This window comes from Leishmania martiniquensis, chromosome 25, assembly GCF_017916325.1.
Source record: "Leishmania martiniquensis isolate LSCM1 chromosome 25, whole genome shotgun sequence".
Lineage (NCBI taxonomy): Eukaryota > Euglenozoa > Kinetoplastea > Trypanosomatida > Trypanosomatidae > Leishmania > Leishmania martiniquensis.
Window position 1 is genome coordinate 880,613 of NC_090160.1, and position 19,240 is coordinate 899,852.

Sequence of the window (19,240 nt, forward strand, 5' to 3'; positions counted from 1 at the left end):
GATTGCGGGTGCCCCGTACCGCGCCGGTGTTGCGCTGCGCAGAGACCTCTTGCGCCCTACAGTCGTCCACGCACTGCCTCTCTTCCATTTTTCGCGGTCTTGTGCGGGTGCTTGCAGAAGGGTGGTGAACGCATCACGAGGAGGATCCTAGGACGCTGGGGGTGTCGCGGCTGCGGGCTTCACAGGCGCACTGTGATCTCCGATCACCCTCCCCTGCGTGTGCTCTCGTTCCCGTGCTCGGCGAGGCGTCGCGCGGTGTGCGGGGCTCGTGAGGAAGTGACGACTTGACTACTCTCTTCTTCAGGTGCAACTCCCTCTTCTTATATCTCATCCACGCGGTGTCGCGCCGTGCCCCTCTCCCCCTCTCGCCGCCCCGCAGCTTGTCGAAACCTCACGGATAGGAGGGGTCGCGCAAGTCTCCTCGAACCCTTTTCAGCGACCGCCAACAGCAAAAGTGCAGAACAGGTGATTGCCCCCCCCCCATTGGCGCGGGCGTCGATCTGCTGCGTCTCGGATATCATCGCCGCCACCCCTCCCCGGCGTCGCCTCCTGAGTACGTCTACCGTCGGCCTCTTTTTTTTCTTTTCTCTGCCTACTATGAGCACCCTGCTCGAAATCTACCGGCACAGCTTCCCCAAGCGTCTGCGCTTTGACAAGGCGAGTCAGATGCTCTACGCCCAGTGCTACGCCATCAACAAACGGTACAGAAGCCGAAAGTACATTCCACAGAAAGAAATACGCGACGTGCTGAACAGCTACGCGCCCATGCCAGGCGCACCGTGGCTGCAGCTGCCGATTGTGCGCCACGTCCTGCTGATCCGCCTCATCAACGGCATCCGTGGGCTGCAAGGTGGAAAGTCATGGCTGTACAACCGCAACGTGGAGGAGGAGCATCGTAAGATCGCGGAGTGGCTCGGCAAGGCCGCGAAGAAGTCCCCGATCCACCGTGGCACCGCCGCTGCCCGCGCATCAACCTCGGCGAGGCAAGACAGTGCGGCCGCGCACGCCGCTCTCGATGCGATGGTGGAGCGCGAGCGGTTTGAGCGAGAGGTCCTTCTCAACTTTCATGTGGCAACTGCGTACCAGCGCGTTATGCGCCTGGGCTTTGCACTGGTTGTGGCGTTATGCTGTATCATGTACGCCTCGCTCCACACGGACACCCTCGTCTATGGGTATCTTCGCTATTGGCGACGCTGTGGCCGGCGCGAAATCATGGAATACTTCCGCGACATCACCTTGCTGCACACTTTGGCGGAGGTGCCGCCAGCGTACGCAAGCCTCCTGCCACCACCATGTGTGCGATACAAAGATGCCGCAGGGGACACCTGCTACGCGGTGAACATGGTTGAGATGGTGCTTCCGCAGCACAACGTCACCGTCTTCGCCATCCCATGCCCCCAGGCTGGGGAGAAGGCGTTCTTCGCGAAAGTTGGATCCGTCGCGGAGGTGTGCGACGGCATCATTTTAGAGGGCGTGAGCTTCGACAAGATTGACAAGCTCGTACCAGCGGTCTTTTTCCCACTCAAGAACAACACGTTCCCTGCTATTGGGCTGCACCACCGCTTCCTCGACATCTTGCGAAGCAGCTCTGCGGAGCCGCCGATGCTGTATCCGGCAGGCGCTGATGTGGGGTGGGGAGCCTCCATCATGCAGGCACTCATCCCATATGAGCTCCGCTGCGTCTACAACCCAACGAAGCTGTCAGCGACGAAGGGAGAGGCGCGTATTGGCTGGGGCTATGTGCGACGGGTGCTGGAGGAGTTGATAGAGGACGAAGCTGCGAAAACGAGTGGTGAGAAGTGCGTGTTGTGCCTGCCGTGGACTCTCAACCAAATTGTGAACATGGAGGCAAGTCTTGTCAAGTACGGCTTCGAGGTGCGTAACGTGTACCGGCTGCACTGGCAGCGAGAAGATCACATGGGCGAGCACTTCTGTAACTACTTCTGCATCCCTGAGTGAGGCAGGCCGTGCCGCTGAGTTCCTTGCTCGGTGTCAGCTACGACAATGGTGATGCCCACATGTGCTCTTCACCGCGTGTTTTACACTACCCAACGACGCTCTGCATGAGCCTGCTCCGGGGGCACGCCCCCTCCCGCTTGCTGTGCTTGCGCGCCGACAGGCGACGCACGAGGGGTGCCAAGGTGGCGGTGTAGCAATACTGTATCGTGTGCGTAGTGGATGAATGGCATAGCGCTGCTGCTGTGCGTCTCTCTGTGCATATGCTCGTGCACTTTGCCGTTGCCGGCGTGTCGTTCACGCGCACATTATCGTCCTCCGCTTTTGCCCTGAAAGAAGACCACCGCGCACGCACGCACCCTCTCTTCCCGTCCCTTTCGTCAGGCGGCAAAGGGGAGGGAGTGTCGCTTTCATGGGCGAGGATTTGCACACCTGAAGCTGCCCTCCAGCTCTCCTACCGCTGTCACGGCTGCTTCTTCAGCGGCGTACGCCTACACGGCAATGCGCTTTGGCAGTAGTGTCACCACCCTCCTTCATGCCCATTCCCACTGCTGCCGCTAATCGCTTCGGTGCCTCAGCAGGGCTTTCCCAGCTCTCTCCTAAGCCTATCCCCGTCCCTAACCTCTTGGTGTTGCGTGCCGTCCGTCATCGCTTTCATTCCCCCCTCCCACTTCACCAGCGTCGCTCCTTCAGTTTGAGCGCGTGCGTGCGTGCGTGTTTCGATGTGAACCGACCGCCGCATGCAGTTTGCTGGCCTGTACACCCACCACGCACGCGACACGACGCATCTCATCCTCCTCCTCATCAGCATACCTCCCTCTCCCCATCCACTAACTCCGCCGAATTCGCCTTTTCAAAGGAGTGCGCAACAGACAGAGAGCCTCGCTTCCCCAGCTAAGTTGCTCTCTTCACGACGGACGGTGAGACGGACCTCCACAGGCATTACGGCTGACGGGCCTCCCCGCGCTGTTGCTGCCCAAGGCCTGCGCGTTACTGCGAGCGGAGACGAGTTGTGTGCTTCTGCATCTGCTCAGCGTGGCTCTCTTCAACACGCATCTCACGCGCACCATCGTGCGCATCGCTGTTTCCACTTCTCACTTGCACAACCACGCCGTCTCTTACGAGTAGGTTTGCACAGATTTCTGCTCGCTGCCGTGCTCTCCGCCTCCTTGCCTGTTTTGCGTTTGAGCGTCTCTTGAACCTTCTCTGTGCGGCCACCCTCGCTGTTGCCTGCTCGCTTGGCTCTCTTCTCGGTGACGCGACCCCTCACCTTTGCTCACACGCACTGCCAGCTGTGTATGAAGTCACCTCGCGTGCGTGCAAGTTCTTCTCCCCATTAGGGCGGCACAAACGCTGGTGGCTAAGCAAAGATAAGACGACTGCGCTTTAGCACTCTCTCTGCTCTCTGCCTTTCATCAACTGTTTTGATCTGCGCTTGCGTTTGGGGGGTGCTTGTGACTGCGCGTGTGCTGGACGAGCTCACCCTCCCTCCCCCCACTACTGGTACCCTTCCTCCACCCCCCCTTTCATCCCTCATTGGTGCTGCATTGGAGGCGACCAGGCGGAGTGAGAAAGAAAGAGACAGCCACTTTACCCCCAGTCCGGAGGAAAAAGGGGTGGCTTTCTTTTAGCTCACTCCTCCTCTCGCCATCTGCTCCCCCCCTCGGGCAGAGAAGCACAGGTGCACGGGGCCCGTCTGTTTATGCGTTGATTCGTGTACCTCTTAGTGGTGCGCTGCTCGCGAACTGGGTGCGGTCGTGTTTTTTCCCTTTTTTTGTATGCTGCAGGCTGTGTGCTCTTTTGTTGATCGCCCTCGCTCACTCCACAGCTCCCTCGCCTTCCCCTCCCCATCGCGTTTTGCCTGCTGTGCCTTTCGTTCTCGCTCTCTTGCCTCCTCCCCTTCGCGATCCGCTTCGTTGCCATTTTTCTTCCCTGAACAGGGAGAGCGGCCTTACAGATCTGCTTGTGCTGTGCCGGTGCGCGCCCTTTGGGCGGGGGTCGCGTGAATGCCGCTACCTGCGCCGGCAAGGCGCAATGGGAACATTAAGGTCTTCTTTAATGGTCGCATCTTTGTTGGCCCCGACTGGCGCATCATGGTGTTGAGCGTCACGCTGATATTGGTCTGCTCCCTCCTGTTCGTCTTCTTCACAAATGAGGTCATGGCGGCTCGCGTAATCGTCGGACTGGCGGCGCTGATGTCATTGGCAGTTTTGCTTCTGTGCAGCTTGTCAGACCCGGGCGTCCATCCGCGGCAGCCGCCCCCTCCACCTGACGCGCCTCCGCACGAGTCGCTCTGGCGCGAGCGGGAGTACGTGGACCAGAACGGTGATATCCATCAAGCCCGTCTAGAGATAAAGTGGTGTTATAGTTGTAACATTTACCGTCCATATCGCGGGGTGCATTGCCGTTACTGTGATCGGTGCGTGGCTCGCCGCGATCACCACTGCCCGTGGACAGGAACGTGCATAGGCGCGAAGAACTACCGTTCCTACTTTGTGCTTGTCTGGGTGCTCTCTATAATGCTGTTCACGGCCCTCTGCGGCGGCATTCAGAGCTTCGCTCAGCGAGTCGCCCGGCATAGCAAGACATCGGCCGTCATCAAAGATGGCCCCAGCGCCTTCACCTCCGCCCTCATCGACACCTATTGCGTGGAGTTCATCCTCATTCTGCTGTCCTTCGTTTTTGGCCTGCTGGCGTGGTCTTTGGCAGCTTACCATACGTATCTCATCTCGCAAAACCTCACCTCGGGCGATGCCGCGAAGGACTCGGATGAGAACGTCTTCACCCACGGCAGCGTTCTCGCAAACGTGTGGGCTGCGATGACCGGCTGGCGTGACGAGGAGAAGGCATGCGCAGTCGCTCGCTCTGAGGTGGTGATCGAGGCCGGCGGCTGCGATGACGTCAGCGATGAGCCCTCGCCCGTCACCACGACCCGCGAAGCATCGTCGCATGCGACTCTCTTCGACAATGGCGATGCCGAGCACCCATGAAGGGGGCATTGTGAAGAGGGGCGCTGAGATGCCATCCTCGTGAAAGTTTCTTGGCTCGCACTGATGACGCTGCTCACGCGCACGCAACAACAAAACAGCTCTACACCGAGGCCCATGGAATCGCCTCCTTCGTCTCGTTGCTGACCTCACCCCAAAGGGGAGCGGTAAAGCATCGATGAGGCTCTCGAGCTTCATGTTCCGTGCACACGTTTCTAACACTTTCCTTGACCATACTTCGATGTTGGCGGGCCGCATGCGCAGACGTACGCGTGCGAGAGAGCAAAGAGGAGAAAGGGATGGGCGAAAAAGAAAGAGAGTCAGACTTCGACCACGTCGAAGAGAGCGCTGTGGGCATTCTGAACCCCCTTCAAAAAAGCACAAGCGAGGAAGGCGCATCCCTCTTTTCATCACCTCGCACCCCCCCAAACAAGCGCGGGCCAGCTGAAGGAGGGACCGCCGTCCTTCACGCCCCTTCCTCTTCGCTCTTCTTCGCTCCTCTTCCTTCCTCAGTTTTTGCCGACAGTGCTAGGCCGCATCTACCGACGCCGTGAGTCGCATGCGGCGCTTCATGGATCCGTTAGACTGGGAGCATCTTGGCGCCTTTGGCATGTACGTCTGTACTGCCGCTAAAGAGTCGGAGCGGGTGCTTGTGTATGTGCCCTCTGCCATCACATTCACACACACAGATATATATATATATATGTATGCGCATACGTGTGTTCTGTCTATCTGTGCCTCTGTGTTTTTCTTGTGTGTGTGTGCGAGTTTGTCCGTCCATTTTTCTCTTCTTATCTCCCTGTTTTGCGTCAGCCCAGTGACCGCAGTCGTGTTTATGCGCCCGCCTTCACACGCTCTCTATGCACATGCGCGCGCATGAACAGGGATGTGCATATGTGCCCCCCTTTCCTCCCTCGCCGTTTCTCTGCCCTTTCAGCCTGCTAACAGTTTTGTACACTGTGGATGAGCGCGTACTCGGGCGCGGACGTCTCTTTTTCCCCACACACATAACCACACACGTGCGCTTGTACGGGTGTATGCCTGTGTAGGCTGCGATGCCAACTACAATAAACAAAAAAGTATCTTGCAGTTTCTCTTCGTATTGTCGGCCGCCTGCTGCCTTGCCAGTCCTTCACGCGACGGTACGTGAAGGCGTTCAGTGGAGCTGATGCTTTGGAGAGGCGATGGAGCCACGCAAAGGCGGTGCGCCACGTGTGCACAGCCGCTTTCGTCTTTTGTTATTCGCTTCCCTCTCACTGTGGCGGCGCTTCTTTCCGCCGCTTTTTTGCCGGAGCTCTATTCTCTGCCGGCATCCGTTCGCCTTTGGGAGCTGTGCTGCTCCGCCTCTGATGCGTTTCAACGGACCTGCTCGCCGCTGTTCTCCCCCTTCCCCGCCTCCCTACCCCCCCGTGCAACTGACCAATGCCCTCTCCATCACAGTCGTACACGTACACCTCTGCGCATCTCCGTGCATATCCCTTTTTCTTCCCTCTTTACTCTCACATCACCCCTTCCGGGGAGAAGAGACAGACAGGTCGACACAGTCGCCCCGCTCACCTGTTTCGCCCGATTTAACAGGCGCACGCTCCCCTCCCTCCTTCCCTCCCTCCATCTGTCTTGTGGCTCTCTCGTGCCCTGACGGGAGAAAAATGCAGCCAGCCACTGCCCCTTTCATCCTCCGCTCTTCGTACAAAGATGCACACATTAGCGACACGCAAATTGCGCGACCGATCACAGAGCTAATGATCAACACGTTCGGCGCGCAGCTCACGAACAAGTACGACGCACACATTCCTGCCGTTGCCAGCTCTCTCTACACACTCTTTTCGATGTCCCGAGTACAGACCCTCGGACACGAGTTCTGTGACTTGCTGCCTGTGACAAAGGCGCATCCGTGGCAGACAGTGGGACCGGCACGCGTGTTCCTGCTCGCCATGCTGCAGCTTGCCGAGCCGACGGCGGTGTTCTGGGCGGCCCGCAAGTTTTTTCCTGATATGTCCGCGGCGGATGTTGATGAGGTACTGAAGAAGATGGTGCTCTGCGCACTGTTTCTCTTTGAGCGATTCGGCACACTTCCCCATCGAATCGTGCGGATGCGGTTCCTGAGCCTGAAGCCGTCGCGGACCTTGCAGGACAGTGATGGTGCCCCGGGTTCGTACCTGGTGCTGGGCCTCGTGCTGCTGGTAGAGCTGGTAGTGCGCCTTTGGCGTTACAGCAAGGAGCGCAGCTCGCGCGAGGCGAGGCGGTCGGCTGAAGCGGCTACTACCACAAGCAGTGACGAGGATGCGGAGGACGCACGGACAGGGAAGTGCATGTTGTGTTTAAGCAACCGCAAGTGCCCAGCGGCGACTAGCTGCGGCCACATTTTTTGCTGGCGGTGCATCGCTGAGTGGATCCAGTCGAACCCGCAGGAGGCGGTGTGCCCGTTCTGCCGCCAGCACATCACGACACAGTCACTGGTACCGCTATTTTTTTATGTGTCAAAAGAGCCGCCCCGTGTGGGAACAGCGGCGGACGACGTCGCCTCACCCGCCAGCAGCGGCACACCCGCTGCGTGAGGTGGACGGCTCAGTGAAACGTGACAGAGACGCGGTGATGCTCTCGTTTGTATGTGATTGCTTGAGTTTGTGCTCGGGCGGACATGCTTTTCCCCCAAGCCTTTTGGAGTAGCGGGCGACTCCGCTACTGTCTCTGTGCGCGGGCTTTTCTATTCGCTCCTGTGTTGTGATGTGTCGCACGCCTTCGTGAGGTCGGATACTGTGTGCCGTAGACGAGAACCACGTGAGCAGCGGCGTGTGGATAGGGCGGCGTCACATGAACTCGTGGACTGCTGCTTCTGAGTTGCCGCACTGCAGCCGTTGGACAAGCGGCTCCTTCACTTTCTTTAGGGGGGAGCGGAGGTGGCGGTCTCCACGCACACACACACATACCAAGTGAAGTAAAACAAAGCAACGGAAGTGTGTCGATGATGGGCCAGCAGGGGAGTGGAGGCGAGGAAGAAAGGAGGGAAGGGAGAGGTTAACGAAGTGAATGCTTCCCCCTCTTCCCTTCACTCACCGGTGCCCCTCAGTGTCCCTGTTCTCTCGCACCTCTACTGAACTTCTCGCCGCCGTCTCGCCGTCTGGCACTCGCGGTATATTGGCAATGGAAAAGGGGGGAGGGCGATAGACGGGGCTTCCTCTTGTGCCCTTCGTGTACCCTCTGTGGATCTCCCCTCTTTTCCCTCACCTTCGCGGCCCCCCTTCTCTCTCCCAAGTGTTACTCTCCGTTGTGGTTGCGTCCGTGTGCCCCACACCCTTTCCCCCGCTGATTGAGCACACCTTTGGCACACGCAGCGCGCGGGCAAACACGCGTAGCTGATGGGGCGCATGTGCTGATTGAAAGAATATGCGAGAACGTACACGCCATTCAACAGTCAGGCATCACCAGGTGTACCCCCGAGTCGACAGTCGGCGTGAGTGGTCTATTTCACTGTACACGCACACATTTCCTTTACGTTGCACTGCTGGGGGAGAGAGAGAAGCGAAGTGCGTCTGCCATGTCGTCTAGAAAGGCGGAAGATATCATCCGCGGCAATTGGGATGCCACAGAGCTGTCGCTATCTGGCATGCACTTGACTTCGCTGGATGTGGTGGTACCCCTTCTGGCACATATGCCGAGGCTGCGGTGCCTCAATTTGTCGCACAACGAGCTCCGCGACCTCCCACGAGACCTCTCGGCGCTGTCCAGGCTCGAGACACTTGACCTCAGCTTCAACCCCCTTGGAGGCGTTCACCACATTCTCGATGGACTGCTGTCGCTGCCGCGGCTTGCCTCTCTTTCCGTGAGCCTTCCTGCACCGGTCGAAGAGGCGGAGAAGCAGCTGATCATGCGGCTTCCCGCCCTCGCCTGCTTGAATGGCACCACCCTGGTTGGCCCGGCAGAGAAGGGGGGGCGCAGCGCTGCCGACCATGACATCCCTTCTGCGGTGGAGACCCCGCTGGCGAGCAGAGCGTGCTGGAAGCCGACGGACTCGGCAGACATCGAGCGCCTCTTCGCGGATGTCAGCCACCAAGGCTCCTCCAGCGCGCAGGTGTTCTTGGATTACATGAGACGCGTCGTCCAGCACGTCATGTGCTTGACAGCAGCAGAGGAGGACGCCTTCGCGCAGGAGGGCGAGGTGCTCAAGGCGCGGCGCCTTCTCTACGAGTTCTGCTTTGACGATCTCATACGGAGCGTCTTCAAAGGTGGAAACGACTTACTTGGCCGGCAGCTGCAGGCGTTGCTGCGCTACGAGTCGGCCATGATGGACCAGTACGACATGCACTGGCGCCGGCTGTTGCGCGATCGTGATGGCAGGGTGGCTCGCACGCGGCGGGATGTGCAGGACGCCATGGCGGACATCCGCTCTCTCATCGAGCTTTGGCCAGAAGGCGGGGCGCAGGAGCCGTCGATGGAAAAGGAGGCGTCGCACGGCAATGGTGCGAGTGCGGGTGCGAGTGCGTCGCTCGGAGCGACTCCACTAGTGCGCATGGGGCACGCCACCCAAATGGACGTGAGCCGTCTGGGCGTCTCCCCGCAGCCACTGCCGCCGGCCGGGCTCGCGCGGCGCTCTCAGCGGCTATCTTTTGAACCCAAGGCGCGGAGGCTGAGCTTCACGAAGGTTCTGTCGCTGAGGCAGCTGAAGGAAATCATCGAGGACATTTACACCTCTAAGATGAGGTACGATGGCAAGTGCAAGCAGAACCAGCTGCCTCTCGAGACAATGGAGCAGCACATGTACACCTACTTGAATCAAAGGTATGGACTCCGGGACATCGTTTTAGAGTGGGCCACCGCCATTGTGAGGGCCGTGCAGCGCTACGCGCCGGAGGATAACGACGTTGCCGTGTTTGGCAAGATATTGCGCAACGAGGTCGATGAGGAGTTCCGCTTTGTCCAACAGCACCTTCGCGAGACGGTGAAAGAGCTGCTGCGCATGCACATCAAGGAGAAGCAGCCTCGCGGCGGTGTGGTGGAGCTCAACAACGCACTCCAGCAGGTGATGAGAGGCACGGTGGCCGAGGACGCGTGGAAGGAGGTAGTCCAGTACATGTACAACGTCAGTGACGCTGCCCTCATCACGACCATAATTCATCAGTACCTATACCGGCAGTCCCTAAAGCAGCAGCGCGATCGAAAGGAGGGGTCGAGCCTGTCGCCAACGGCGGCGTACTCACAGCTGCTGTACAAGGACTTTGTGCGGTTGCTTCTAGACTTCCAGCTGGATGGGCACGTGTGCTTTCTGGAACGCTACGTGCAGATATTCCGGCGGCACGACAGCGACCAGAACGGCATCGTGAACGGCTCCGAGTTCGCCTCTATCCTGCGTGAGCTGGACCCGAGCAAAGGCGAGGAGGCGGCGGAGTCGATGGTGGGGCAGATCGATCCGCACGGGAGCCGGCTGATCACCTTCTCGGAGAGCGTTGCCTTCCTGAACGACGAATTGCTCAGGCTGCACAATGCCCAATAGAACGCCCACAAGTAGGGGCACGCGTGACGTGAATGCGCAAGCGATCTCATGGTTCGTATCTCCTCGAAAGCCTCCCCTCCCCTCTTCGTCTGCCTTCGCCGCCTCTTTCTTTTCGTCGACCCTCTCCCCATCGTGCACTACCTTGTGCTACGGCGACGACTAGAGTCGTCCATGTGGAAAGCGAGGGGCGCATTTGCGCCGTTGTTTCTGCGCTTACCTGCGCAACGACCTCGACATCTTGATGGGCACTAGGGCTGCAGCTCACGCGTCGGCATGCCCGGATGTGTGGCATCGAGGCAGCGATGCGAGGGGACGAGAGAGTCGCGGTGCGCCACCCGCCAACCCCTGCGCTTCCTGCTTCCTCACCTCCCTCAGGTCGCATTTCTACATGAGGCGGGTCTAAACGCGTGCGTGTTGGCCTAGCGAAGCGGAAGAGGCACACTCGGTGCTGCCGGCTCGTGGCTATCGCATCGGCAGGGGAGCTATTTTGAATCCTGCACTCCTCCCTCCCATAGTCCACCCCTTTCTCCTGTGCTCCCTTTACGTCCCTGCACTCTCTCGATCGCTCACCCGTGCTCTTGCCTCTGTCCCTCCTTCCCCCCCCGACACACACACACTTGACGAGGTTCGTCGAACTGCTATCGGCGCAATGGCGCTCGCTCGCTTTTCGCCCTGCTCACGCTCATGGATCGAGCGAGCCAAAGGACAGCAGCAACACGGTAGTGGACGGCGGCCGGGCTTATACGCCAAGGGAAAGCAAAACAGCGTGACTGAAACAGGGGCTCGCCGGGGAGGAGGTTCGCGTGTGTGTCTCTCTTCATCTCCCTCTCTGTGTACGCTTGAGTGACGTTGAGGCTTCTCGTCTTCCTATCACCCACTCGTCGCGCGGCTGCGCTCTTGAAGTCTGCTACGCAGGGGTGGCGCCAGCTTTCTCTTTGGCGTCTGTGCGCCTCTCTCTGCCTCTATCGCCGTTTGCTGCCAATTGTTTACTATCTTTTCCCTTTTAGCGAGCCATTTCGTCGGTGTGGGCACTCATGTCTGCCTCTGCGGACTTCAGCAGCCTCCCTTGCGCAGTGAGCGTGAGCACCAACGTGGCGGTGCTGTCCCCGGCGGCGTCGAGCTATGCCTTCACCACGGGAGAGCTGACCGAGTGCTTCCTCAATGCACGGCGCAGCAGCATCCACACGCAGCCGCTGCCCTCTGACGCCAAGGCGATCAAAAAAGCACAGGAGCGCCTTGACGCCTTCCACTCTTCGCAAATCAACCCTTTCCTGTATGGGTACATGTACCCCAACCAGGATATCCCTGAAGCCGTGCTGAGCACCATTCGCAAACTTTGCGTCAACGCGGGCGGTACGTGGGCGGCGCGGTGCCAGCGACTCGCCTTTGACGTGCTTACCGCGGAGCTGGAGGCCAAATCATCCAACATTATCCCACGCGCTAACCACGACGACCCGATCGGACTGGCGCAGCTGCGCCGTGTCTTGCCCACACTCAGGTATGTGCCGAAGCTAAGCGTGACGAACCCGCACTACCGGTTCGTGGGCAACCACGTCGACGACGTCGCGGAGAACGCGAAGGTGTTCTCTGCCACAGTCACTGTGCAGAACAACGGCTCGAAGGCTTTCACGATCGAGGTCGCGCAGACGCAGACCGTCATAGACGGCGTGCGTGCGGAGGACAAGTTTATGGAAGCGAAACTGGAGAAGGCGGAGCTGCACCGGGGGGAGTCAGTGGACGTGCACCTCGTCATGCAAAAGCCCCCGCGCGCTGTGCTTTGGGAGTATGAGCAGATGGTGGTGCTCTCCGTGAACGGCGTCCTGAAGTACTTTGTGACCTTCGCGGTGATCTCGCCAAAGCAGAGCCTTTTCAAGCAACGTCTGCCGGGGTGCCTCCCGCTGACGGTGCCGGACTCCCCCCTTGGGGAGTACAGCGCCCCTCTCATGCTGCAGGTCTTGAAGCACGCGTTCATTAGGCAGAAGGGGTACACCAGCACCGCCGTCGTGCACCTGTTTCTCGGCAAGGCTGTCAACTACCGCCCTCACAACGAGTTGATCATGGCGGAGACGATGCGGCTGACGAGGACCCTGATGGATCAGATGGAAATGTCCGAGACAATCTTCAGCTACTGGACCTCGCTGCCTGGCGCCAAGAAGGCGCCGCTTTCCCGCCGGTACCAGCCGCCAATGTCCGCTGCACAACCAGCTCGCTACGCCCCAGGATCAGACAAGCTCGGCTCATCCAATGCCGTCACTGCCGAGGCCCTCTTCCCAAACAGCGCGACTCGCTTGCCAGAGGTGCTGCAGCGGTCACCGCCGGCGGTCATCATGGGCGCCATACTCATCTGGCTAGCGCAGATGGACATCGCCGTCTTCGACTCGTCCTTCTTCAACTGCGACCCTGTCGGGTACATGCAGTGTATGCCACCGTACCTTCGCGGCATCCTGCTTTGGATACTTGACTTGTGCTGCGGCCTGCTAGCGAACCAAGAGGTGAACGGGGTGACTGAACGGGCACTGGCCTTGACCTTTGCGGCTCTCCTCATGCGGCGTAACTGCCCGCAGTACGACGCAGAGGAAACAGAGGCCTTCTCTGACGCGCAAGTTGCCTTCGACTCTCCTAGTGGTAGTGGTGGTGGTGCAGGTGGCGGCGGCATCGCAGCCGTTGCTGCGACCTTCTCCACTGCCGTCGCCTTTCACCAAAACGCTGTGACGGCAATGCTGCATTGGATTGCCACCTACCGCGTCAAGTACGCGAGGAAGAGTAAATAGCCGCAGAGGGCATAAAGCGCTGTGGGGTAGTGGTGGTGACGGAAGGCCACCCGCGAAACGGTCGGAGCGAGGTGGCAGTGGGTGATGGGGCTCGCTGCTACACTGCTGTGGGCAGGGCGCCTAAACCTCGAGCTGAGTTTCTGACATACTAATGCAGAGTTGCGTCGACGGGCGTGCGCACGCCGTTTGAATGGCGCAGGTGCCCCTGTTTTCGTTCCTGTTCTCTCCATCGTCCCTTTCACGCCCTCCCCCCTCTCCTCCTCGAGGCGCCAGAGATCATCAAGAGGAACATTAACGGGTGGACGTGCGCGCGCCTTCCCTTCTCTGTGTCTGCCGTTTAAAACATCGGTCGCTGTCACCATTTTCCACCGTCTTATTTTGCCGGCTCGACTCGTTCGCGATTTCAGTCCTCGACGACGTGCTGCGGAGGCTCATGAGGGGTGCCAGGCAGAGGACCAACGCCGGTCGCACCTGCTGGTCCGTGTGTGTGTGTGTGTACCGTATCTAAGTTTGTGCTGCTGCATAGTGCCATTGAGGGGGACTCGCAGTCAGCACAACTGCCATGTCTCTCTCTCCCTCTTCCCGTCCAGCCCTTGCCTATACCTCCGCTCCCTCCCCCCTCCGCTCCTGGTGTGCGCTTTCTCTCTCCCTCTCTCTCGCCCGCGTGCGCCTTTTCTACTGTCCCGTGTGTGGTGCCTCTGCGTGTGCACGCGGCCTCTGCCCTGAAGCTCTCATTTTTCATTGTGGCAACCACAACCGCAGCTGCCGCATCGTCTCGCCTTCGCCCTCACTCTCCCCTCCTCTCCGTTGTTTCTGCGCGCTCTTTCTCTCTCTCCCACTGGCGTCATTGGACGCCGTGATCCTTGCTTGCCCTTCATGAACACCACTGCGACACATGCCGCGCATCCCGCTGCATCTGCACGGCGCAAGGTGCACCCCGCCGCACGCTGGGTAGCAGGTCTCTTTTCGCCCATGTCGCTTCGGGACCAGGAGTTCTGCGCGACTATGTTCCAGCGCATTCTGTGGGGGTCGCTGGCGGTCTCCTTCCCGATCGCGTACGGGACGGGCCGCGTGCTCATCACGGTTATAGGCTTGTGCGCAGCAGTGGTGGTGTGCATCGTGCTCTTTGTGCCGAACTGGTATCAGAACCCCGACCCCGCTCTCAAGTACGCCGATGATAGGGAAGTGTACAACTACTATCAGCAGTACGAGGCAGCGAAGAGGGCTGCGCGCGAAGCTTCAGCGGGGTCCAAGAAAGACACGGCCGCTCCTGCAGCTTCGCCAGGCGACAAGCCGTGTGAGGCGATCACTTGAGAAAAAGGCGGCAAGGACGTGACCACCAAAGTAAGCGTGCTTGTGCGCCTACCGTTGCAAGAAGCAGTCTCGTCGAGTGGCTTGGGGCGAGATGAAGAGGGGCAGCCGGTGCGGATGGGAGCAGGCAGTGGAGGCGCGCGCCTCTCGGGGGGGAGGGGGGGTGCTGTGCCATTTGCCCTGCAGGGACGGCTGCGATGCGAAGGATGTATCGTTGGGCTTTCATGCCGCTAACGGATATGTGCTCGACCGTCCTCCTACCACCGCCCGCATATGCGCGCACTCTGTTTCACTGACTGTTCTCGCGCATCTGGGCTTGTTTCGGCGCGTGCGGCACTGCACCTTTGGCGTACCTCGTTTTCTCCTCCGCGTGCTGAGCTCTTCAAACTTTTTTTTAGCACTGTCAGATGAAAGCAAAACGGAAAACGCAGAAAGGGCAAAGGAAATCAGTCTCGCCGACAGCGTGCGGCGGCCGCCACGACTGCATTTAAAGAGAGGGCGGTGCCGCAGTCGGTGGTGGAAAGCGATGGGGGGGCGCATGCGCCAGCCGTATCGAGCTCCTTCCTTCCCTATGGGCGCGTTGGCGAGTACACCCTTTTACGGTGCTAACGGGACATGACATTTTCCGTAGATGCTCTGGCAACTACGCGCCTCTCGTGCTCTTCCTCAGGCCCTCACCTTTGCCACTGCTCGACTCACTGCTTTCCCTTCAATCCCTCTCACTCCGTGCGTGGGTCGCTTCTTCCTCCCTCTGCGGCCCTCCTCATCCAAGCTCACCCGCGTATCCTCCTCTTCACCCTCCACGGAGGTATTGCACGCCGACGTGTGGTGGCTCGTGACCGGACTGGCGGCCAACCAAAAGAGTTGAGGCGGCCGAAAAAAAAAAGAAGCCGTGCGCATCTCCCTCTCTCGTTTATCATGAGCTCTTTCACTTCTCCGCTTCTGTCTTTGACTTCTCTCTCCGTGCATGTCGAAGCGCATGCGGGCGTCTCCGCGAGAGGGTGCCGCTGCGGCAGCAGCAGCGCCATCGGCGAACAGCGCCCGCCATCACCTCTCTTTGGAACTTGGCGACTCGTATGACGGCGCGGTCGAGGTGCGGCACGGCGTCGTCCTTCCCCACGGACACGGGGTGTGGCGCTCTTGGGACGGCCAAGTATGGTTCGAGGGACACTTTGTGCAGCGCTGGCGTGACGGCTACGGCCGCTTGCACACTCCCCAGTTCACACTTTGGGCGCGGTGGCGGATGGATCGGCCCGACCTATCCTCCTCCACTCGTGTCGATTATCCGAACGGGGATCGCTATTGCGGCTTTGTGGAGCTGAAAGCGAAGCGGACACCCCCCACGTCAACCCGCTCCAAGTTCAGCGCATGGGCCGCCTCGGTGCAGCCATCGCGGCATCGCTGGGGTGAACTGGTGACGTCCAGCGGCGATCGCTACGTCGGGGAGTGGGCGGAGAATGAGCGCGAAGGATTTGGGTGCTACCTGTGGGCTAGCGGGAGCCGGTACACTGGGCGCTTCCGCCGGGGCCAGTTCCACGACACAGGCACTCTTTTCGTTTGTCCGGCTGAGGTGGAGGGGTGCCTTTCTCGGCTGACCAGCGATGGTGGATGGGGGTGCGTGGGCCGCGAAGGTGCGTCACTTGCGGAGCGTCACGCACTTTTCGAGGCGGCTCGATGGCCTCCGGCGTCGCGACCGGGATGGGATGGCGTTGTGCTTGACGTTGTGTGGCGTGATGGCAAATGCATCGGCGAGGGACACGTCACACTTCCGTCCGGCATTCGAATTTCTGCCGACTGGCGCACCGCCTCCAGCCCTACCGATGGAGAGCTCGTGCTGCCCAGTCTGACTCCTCAGGCCCGCACGGACGCGGAGGTCTACGAGTGGCGAGAAAGCTTCCAGTGGGAGTCGTTGCTGAACAACACCGACGCCGAGGCGCGCCGTGTCGCGTATGAGGGTGCTGACAGACTTCGTGTAGGCATCCAGCAGTCCAACTCCACGGAGTACGTGCGCAGCTGCGTGCTGGAGCTACTCAACTCTCACAAGGTCGTCAGAACTGCTTTGCATGTATTCCGGCGGTGCTTCTACTGCCTGTATGGAACCTGTGGTGTAGACACGGAGGTGGGTGCCGGCGGCTACAGCAATCCTTTGGGCTGGTGCACGCTGCGTAATGCGTACGGCGGCTGCATCCACCCGGCGATCGGGCGGCGCATTAGTGCTGCGGATCTTGACCTCGCCTTGCGCGATATCGCCTCCCTTGCGCGCTCGGCGGTGCGCTGGGTGCTGGATATGGTGGGAGCGGAGCATCAGTCGAAGGTGCTCGACTGCGGGGGGGAGGCGCTGGTGGGCCGCTGGGTAGCAGACCGCGTCTTCCAACACTGCTACCCCGTCTTGCTAAACCTGTACAGCCAGGTTTACCGCGCAGAGGAGACGGCTCTGGCGACGTCCATAGCACGGCTGCGCGATGCCATAACGCTCGACGACATCGGCGTTGTCTTCGCACGGCAAAGCGTGAGCCAGGAAAAGCTATTTGACCCGTACACGGACGCAGTGCACTGTATCGAGAAGCTGAACCTCGAAGCGCAGACCCTCACGCAGCTGCTCAAGCTGTTGGTGCAGTGGTCGCGGGAGATCGACCTCTCTACGCGCCTCACACAGGCGTGCACCGATGGGCGGCAGAAGCATTCAAAGAGCACCCTCGGCTCCGCGGATGATCTGCTGCCCATCCATCAATATGTGCTGAGCCAGTCTCGCTTTAGACGACTCTACGCCGTCACCAAGCTGCTATGTGACTTTGCCGCTGAGCCGTTGTTCATGGAGGCCACCTCGCAGGAGGCGTTCGGTGTCACAACATTGCAGGTGTGCGTGCTGACCCTGCTTCGCCTGCACCCGTGGGAGCGGGATGCGTCGAACATTCTCGTACCGTTTTCTGTGGCGCTGGACGGCGTACGCGAGGCGGTGCAGCGGCGGACGAGCATTGCACTGTGGGTCCATGACGCTTGCAATAATGCTTCTTCCGCGGCGCCGACGGGTGCACCGACCTTGGACGTGGTGGAGCGCGTGATGAACCGCTACGTGGCACTGTGGGTTCCTCGCATCGTTGGCTGGATGGGCGAGCACGCCGCCGCTTCCGGCCCTCAGCCGGTGGACAATGGCGATTTCACGCAGGAGGAGCTCTCTTGCATGCGCCTTGGGCCGCCTATCGCAGTCGGCGAGGAGGCGCTCTGCTTCTGCTGTTGGCTGTATGCCAGCGCCCTTTTAGCTTCAGTGCATGTGCGACTTTTTCTCGGCCCCCACGCCGTGCCGCACCGCCTCAGCCGTGCGGAGGAGGTGGCGGAGGCGTGCACGCAGCTGCAGTGGTGGGTTGCGAGCGCGGGCGCCGCTGCACCAATGCGATTGCAGGTGCAGGCGGCCGCCTCTTTACCACCAGTCGTACCTAGTCGTATGCTGCGCCTGGAGAGCCACCTCACCAAGCTTCTCCGTGAATTCTACGCCTTCTCGGGCGAATGAGCGAGCGTGTTAGCGGCGGCGAGGCGACGCGGATGCCGTCTAAGTGGGCTTGCAGCGTCTGCTTCGCTGTTTCTCCCGCGCCTCCCTGCTGCTGCCTTTTTTGCGTGCGAGTGTGGCTCTGTCATGTGCGCTCAGGGGCCTTCTCTCTCTCTGCCTTTCTGTGCCCTTCTGGCCCGTCTCTCGGGGGCTTAGGCGCATCTCGCATGCTTTCCCTTTTGCCGTGTGTTCCTCCGTCTGCGCGACTCTATCATCCCCCCTTTTCTGAGGGTCATGGGTGTATGCACTGGTGATAGCTCTGTGCGCTTGTTATATCCCCCGCTCTGCTAATGCTGGTTGTAGATGCGCTCTCCCCAATGCCGCTTGAAGAGGAACCTCTCCCCCTTTCTTTCACCACCGACGCGCAACCTTCTGAAACGGACAACCAGCAGCGTTTTTAGAGATGAAAAACGTCGTACACGGTCGAACACGTCTGATGTACGGTGCCCGGCTATTCCGGCTACAGTGGCCGTACTGGCGTTTCGTCTCTGCCCTCCTGGCACGAGCACTGGTGTGGTGCGGCGGCTCTTTCTCAGCAGGTTTCACGGACACCTCCCTTATCGCCCACGTGCTTCCCACCTCCTGCGTGGCCGTCTTTTCTCCCTCTCTCTCTAACAGCTCACCTGCATTGCAATCCCCCCTCATCTCATCTCATCTCGACGTCTTTCTTTGGCCATACGCTGAATTCCCTTTCTCCCTTACCACACTGCATAGAACTGCGTGCGCCGTCTCTGCATCTATTCCTCTTCATCATTCTCTGCCCCCTCCCCATTCTCCCGGTCACCAGACAGAACGGGTCTCTGCTCCTCACAGCCCTGCGTCCACCGCCCCACACTCCCCTGAGTGTCTCTTTTTTTTTTCGTTCACTTGCTCCCCGTCGCGTTGTCTCCTCTCTCCCTCTCTCCTTCTCTTCGTTGTCCTCTTCTTCTCGCTAACTGTGCTTTAAAGTTTTTGCGTGTGTCGTTTGTGTGTGCTCTTGTGCTTGTCCGCCTGCGCGCGCCTCTCTCCTTCCTCTTCCTCTCGCTCAGTTTCTGTCCGTATACACACAGCCGTGCGCTCTTTCGTTCACTCTGCCGTGGCACACCGCCCCCCTCCTTCCTCTGGTGGTAAAGAACGACTTGTGCTCTCTTGGCCACCCTCTTCCTCCAAAGCTTCGGCCACGCACGGATTTGGACATACC

General features: G+C 59.9%; 7 protein-coding genes across 7 annotated transcripts; all 7 read left to right on the forward strand.

Moving 5' to 3' along the window:
• Positions 1-597: 597 nt before the first annotated feature.
• Positions 598-1,959, forward strand: LSCM1_05446 (uncharacterized protein; the record flags this gene model as incomplete). Its single annotated transcript, XM_067322909.1, has 1 exon — positions 598-1,959. One exon carries the CDS (start codon positions 598-600, stop codon positions 1,957-1,959), a length of 1,362 nt encoding a protein of 453 aa, XP_067178274.1.
• A 2,003-nt stretch (positions 1,960-3,962) lies between these two features.
• On the forward strand, positions 3,963-4,946 carry LSCM1_05447 (uncharacterized protein; the record flags this gene model as incomplete). The annotated part of the gene is made up of 1 exon (XM_067322910.1): positions 3,963-4,946. The coding sequence occupies one exon, from the start codon at positions 3,963-3,965 to the stop codon at positions 4,944-4,946; it is 984 nt and encodes a 327-aa protein (XP_067178275.1).
• Positions 4,947-6,592: 1,646 nt separating this feature from the next.
• Positions 6,593-7,501, forward strand: LSCM1_05448 (uncharacterized protein; the record flags this gene model as incomplete). The annotated part of the gene is made up of 1 exon (XM_067322911.1): positions 6,593-7,501. One exon carries the CDS (start codon positions 6,593-6,595, stop codon positions 7,499-7,501), a length of 909 nt encoding a protein of 302 aa, XP_067178276.1.
• A 980-nt stretch (positions 7,502-8,481) lies between these two features.
• Positions 8,482-10,434, forward strand: LSCM1_05449 (uncharacterized protein; the record flags this gene model as incomplete). Its single annotated transcript, XM_067322912.1, has 1 exon — positions 8,482-10,434. The coding sequence occupies one exon, from the start codon at positions 8,482-8,484 to the stop codon at positions 10,432-10,434; it is 1,953 nt and encodes a 650-aa protein (XP_067178277.1).
• Positions 10,435-11,468: 1,034 nt separating this feature from the next.
• On the forward strand, positions 11,469-13,205 carry LSCM1_05450 (uncharacterized protein; the record flags this gene model as incomplete). The annotated part of the gene is made up of 1 exon (XM_067322913.1): positions 11,469-13,205. One exon carries the CDS (start codon positions 11,469-11,471, stop codon positions 13,203-13,205), a length of 1,737 nt encoding a protein of 578 aa, XP_067178278.1.
• An 876-nt stretch (positions 13,206-14,081) lies between these two features.
• Positions 14,082-14,519, forward strand: LSCM1_05451 (uncharacterized protein; the record flags this gene model as incomplete). Its single annotated transcript, XM_067322914.1, has 1 exon — positions 14,082-14,519. The coding sequence occupies one exon, from the start codon at positions 14,082-14,084 to the stop codon at positions 14,517-14,519; it is 438 nt and encodes a 145-aa protein (XP_067178279.1).
• Positions 14,520-15,495: 976 nt separating this feature from the next.
• LSCM1_05452 (uncharacterized protein) lies at positions 15,496-18,024 on the forward strand (the record flags this gene model as incomplete). Its single annotated transcript, XM_067322915.1, has 1 exon — positions 15,496-18,024. One exon carries the CDS (start codon positions 15,496-15,498, stop codon positions 18,022-18,024), a length of 2,529 nt encoding a protein of 842 aa, XP_067178280.1.
• Between the last annotated feature and the right edge of the window lie 1,216 nt (positions 18,025-19,240).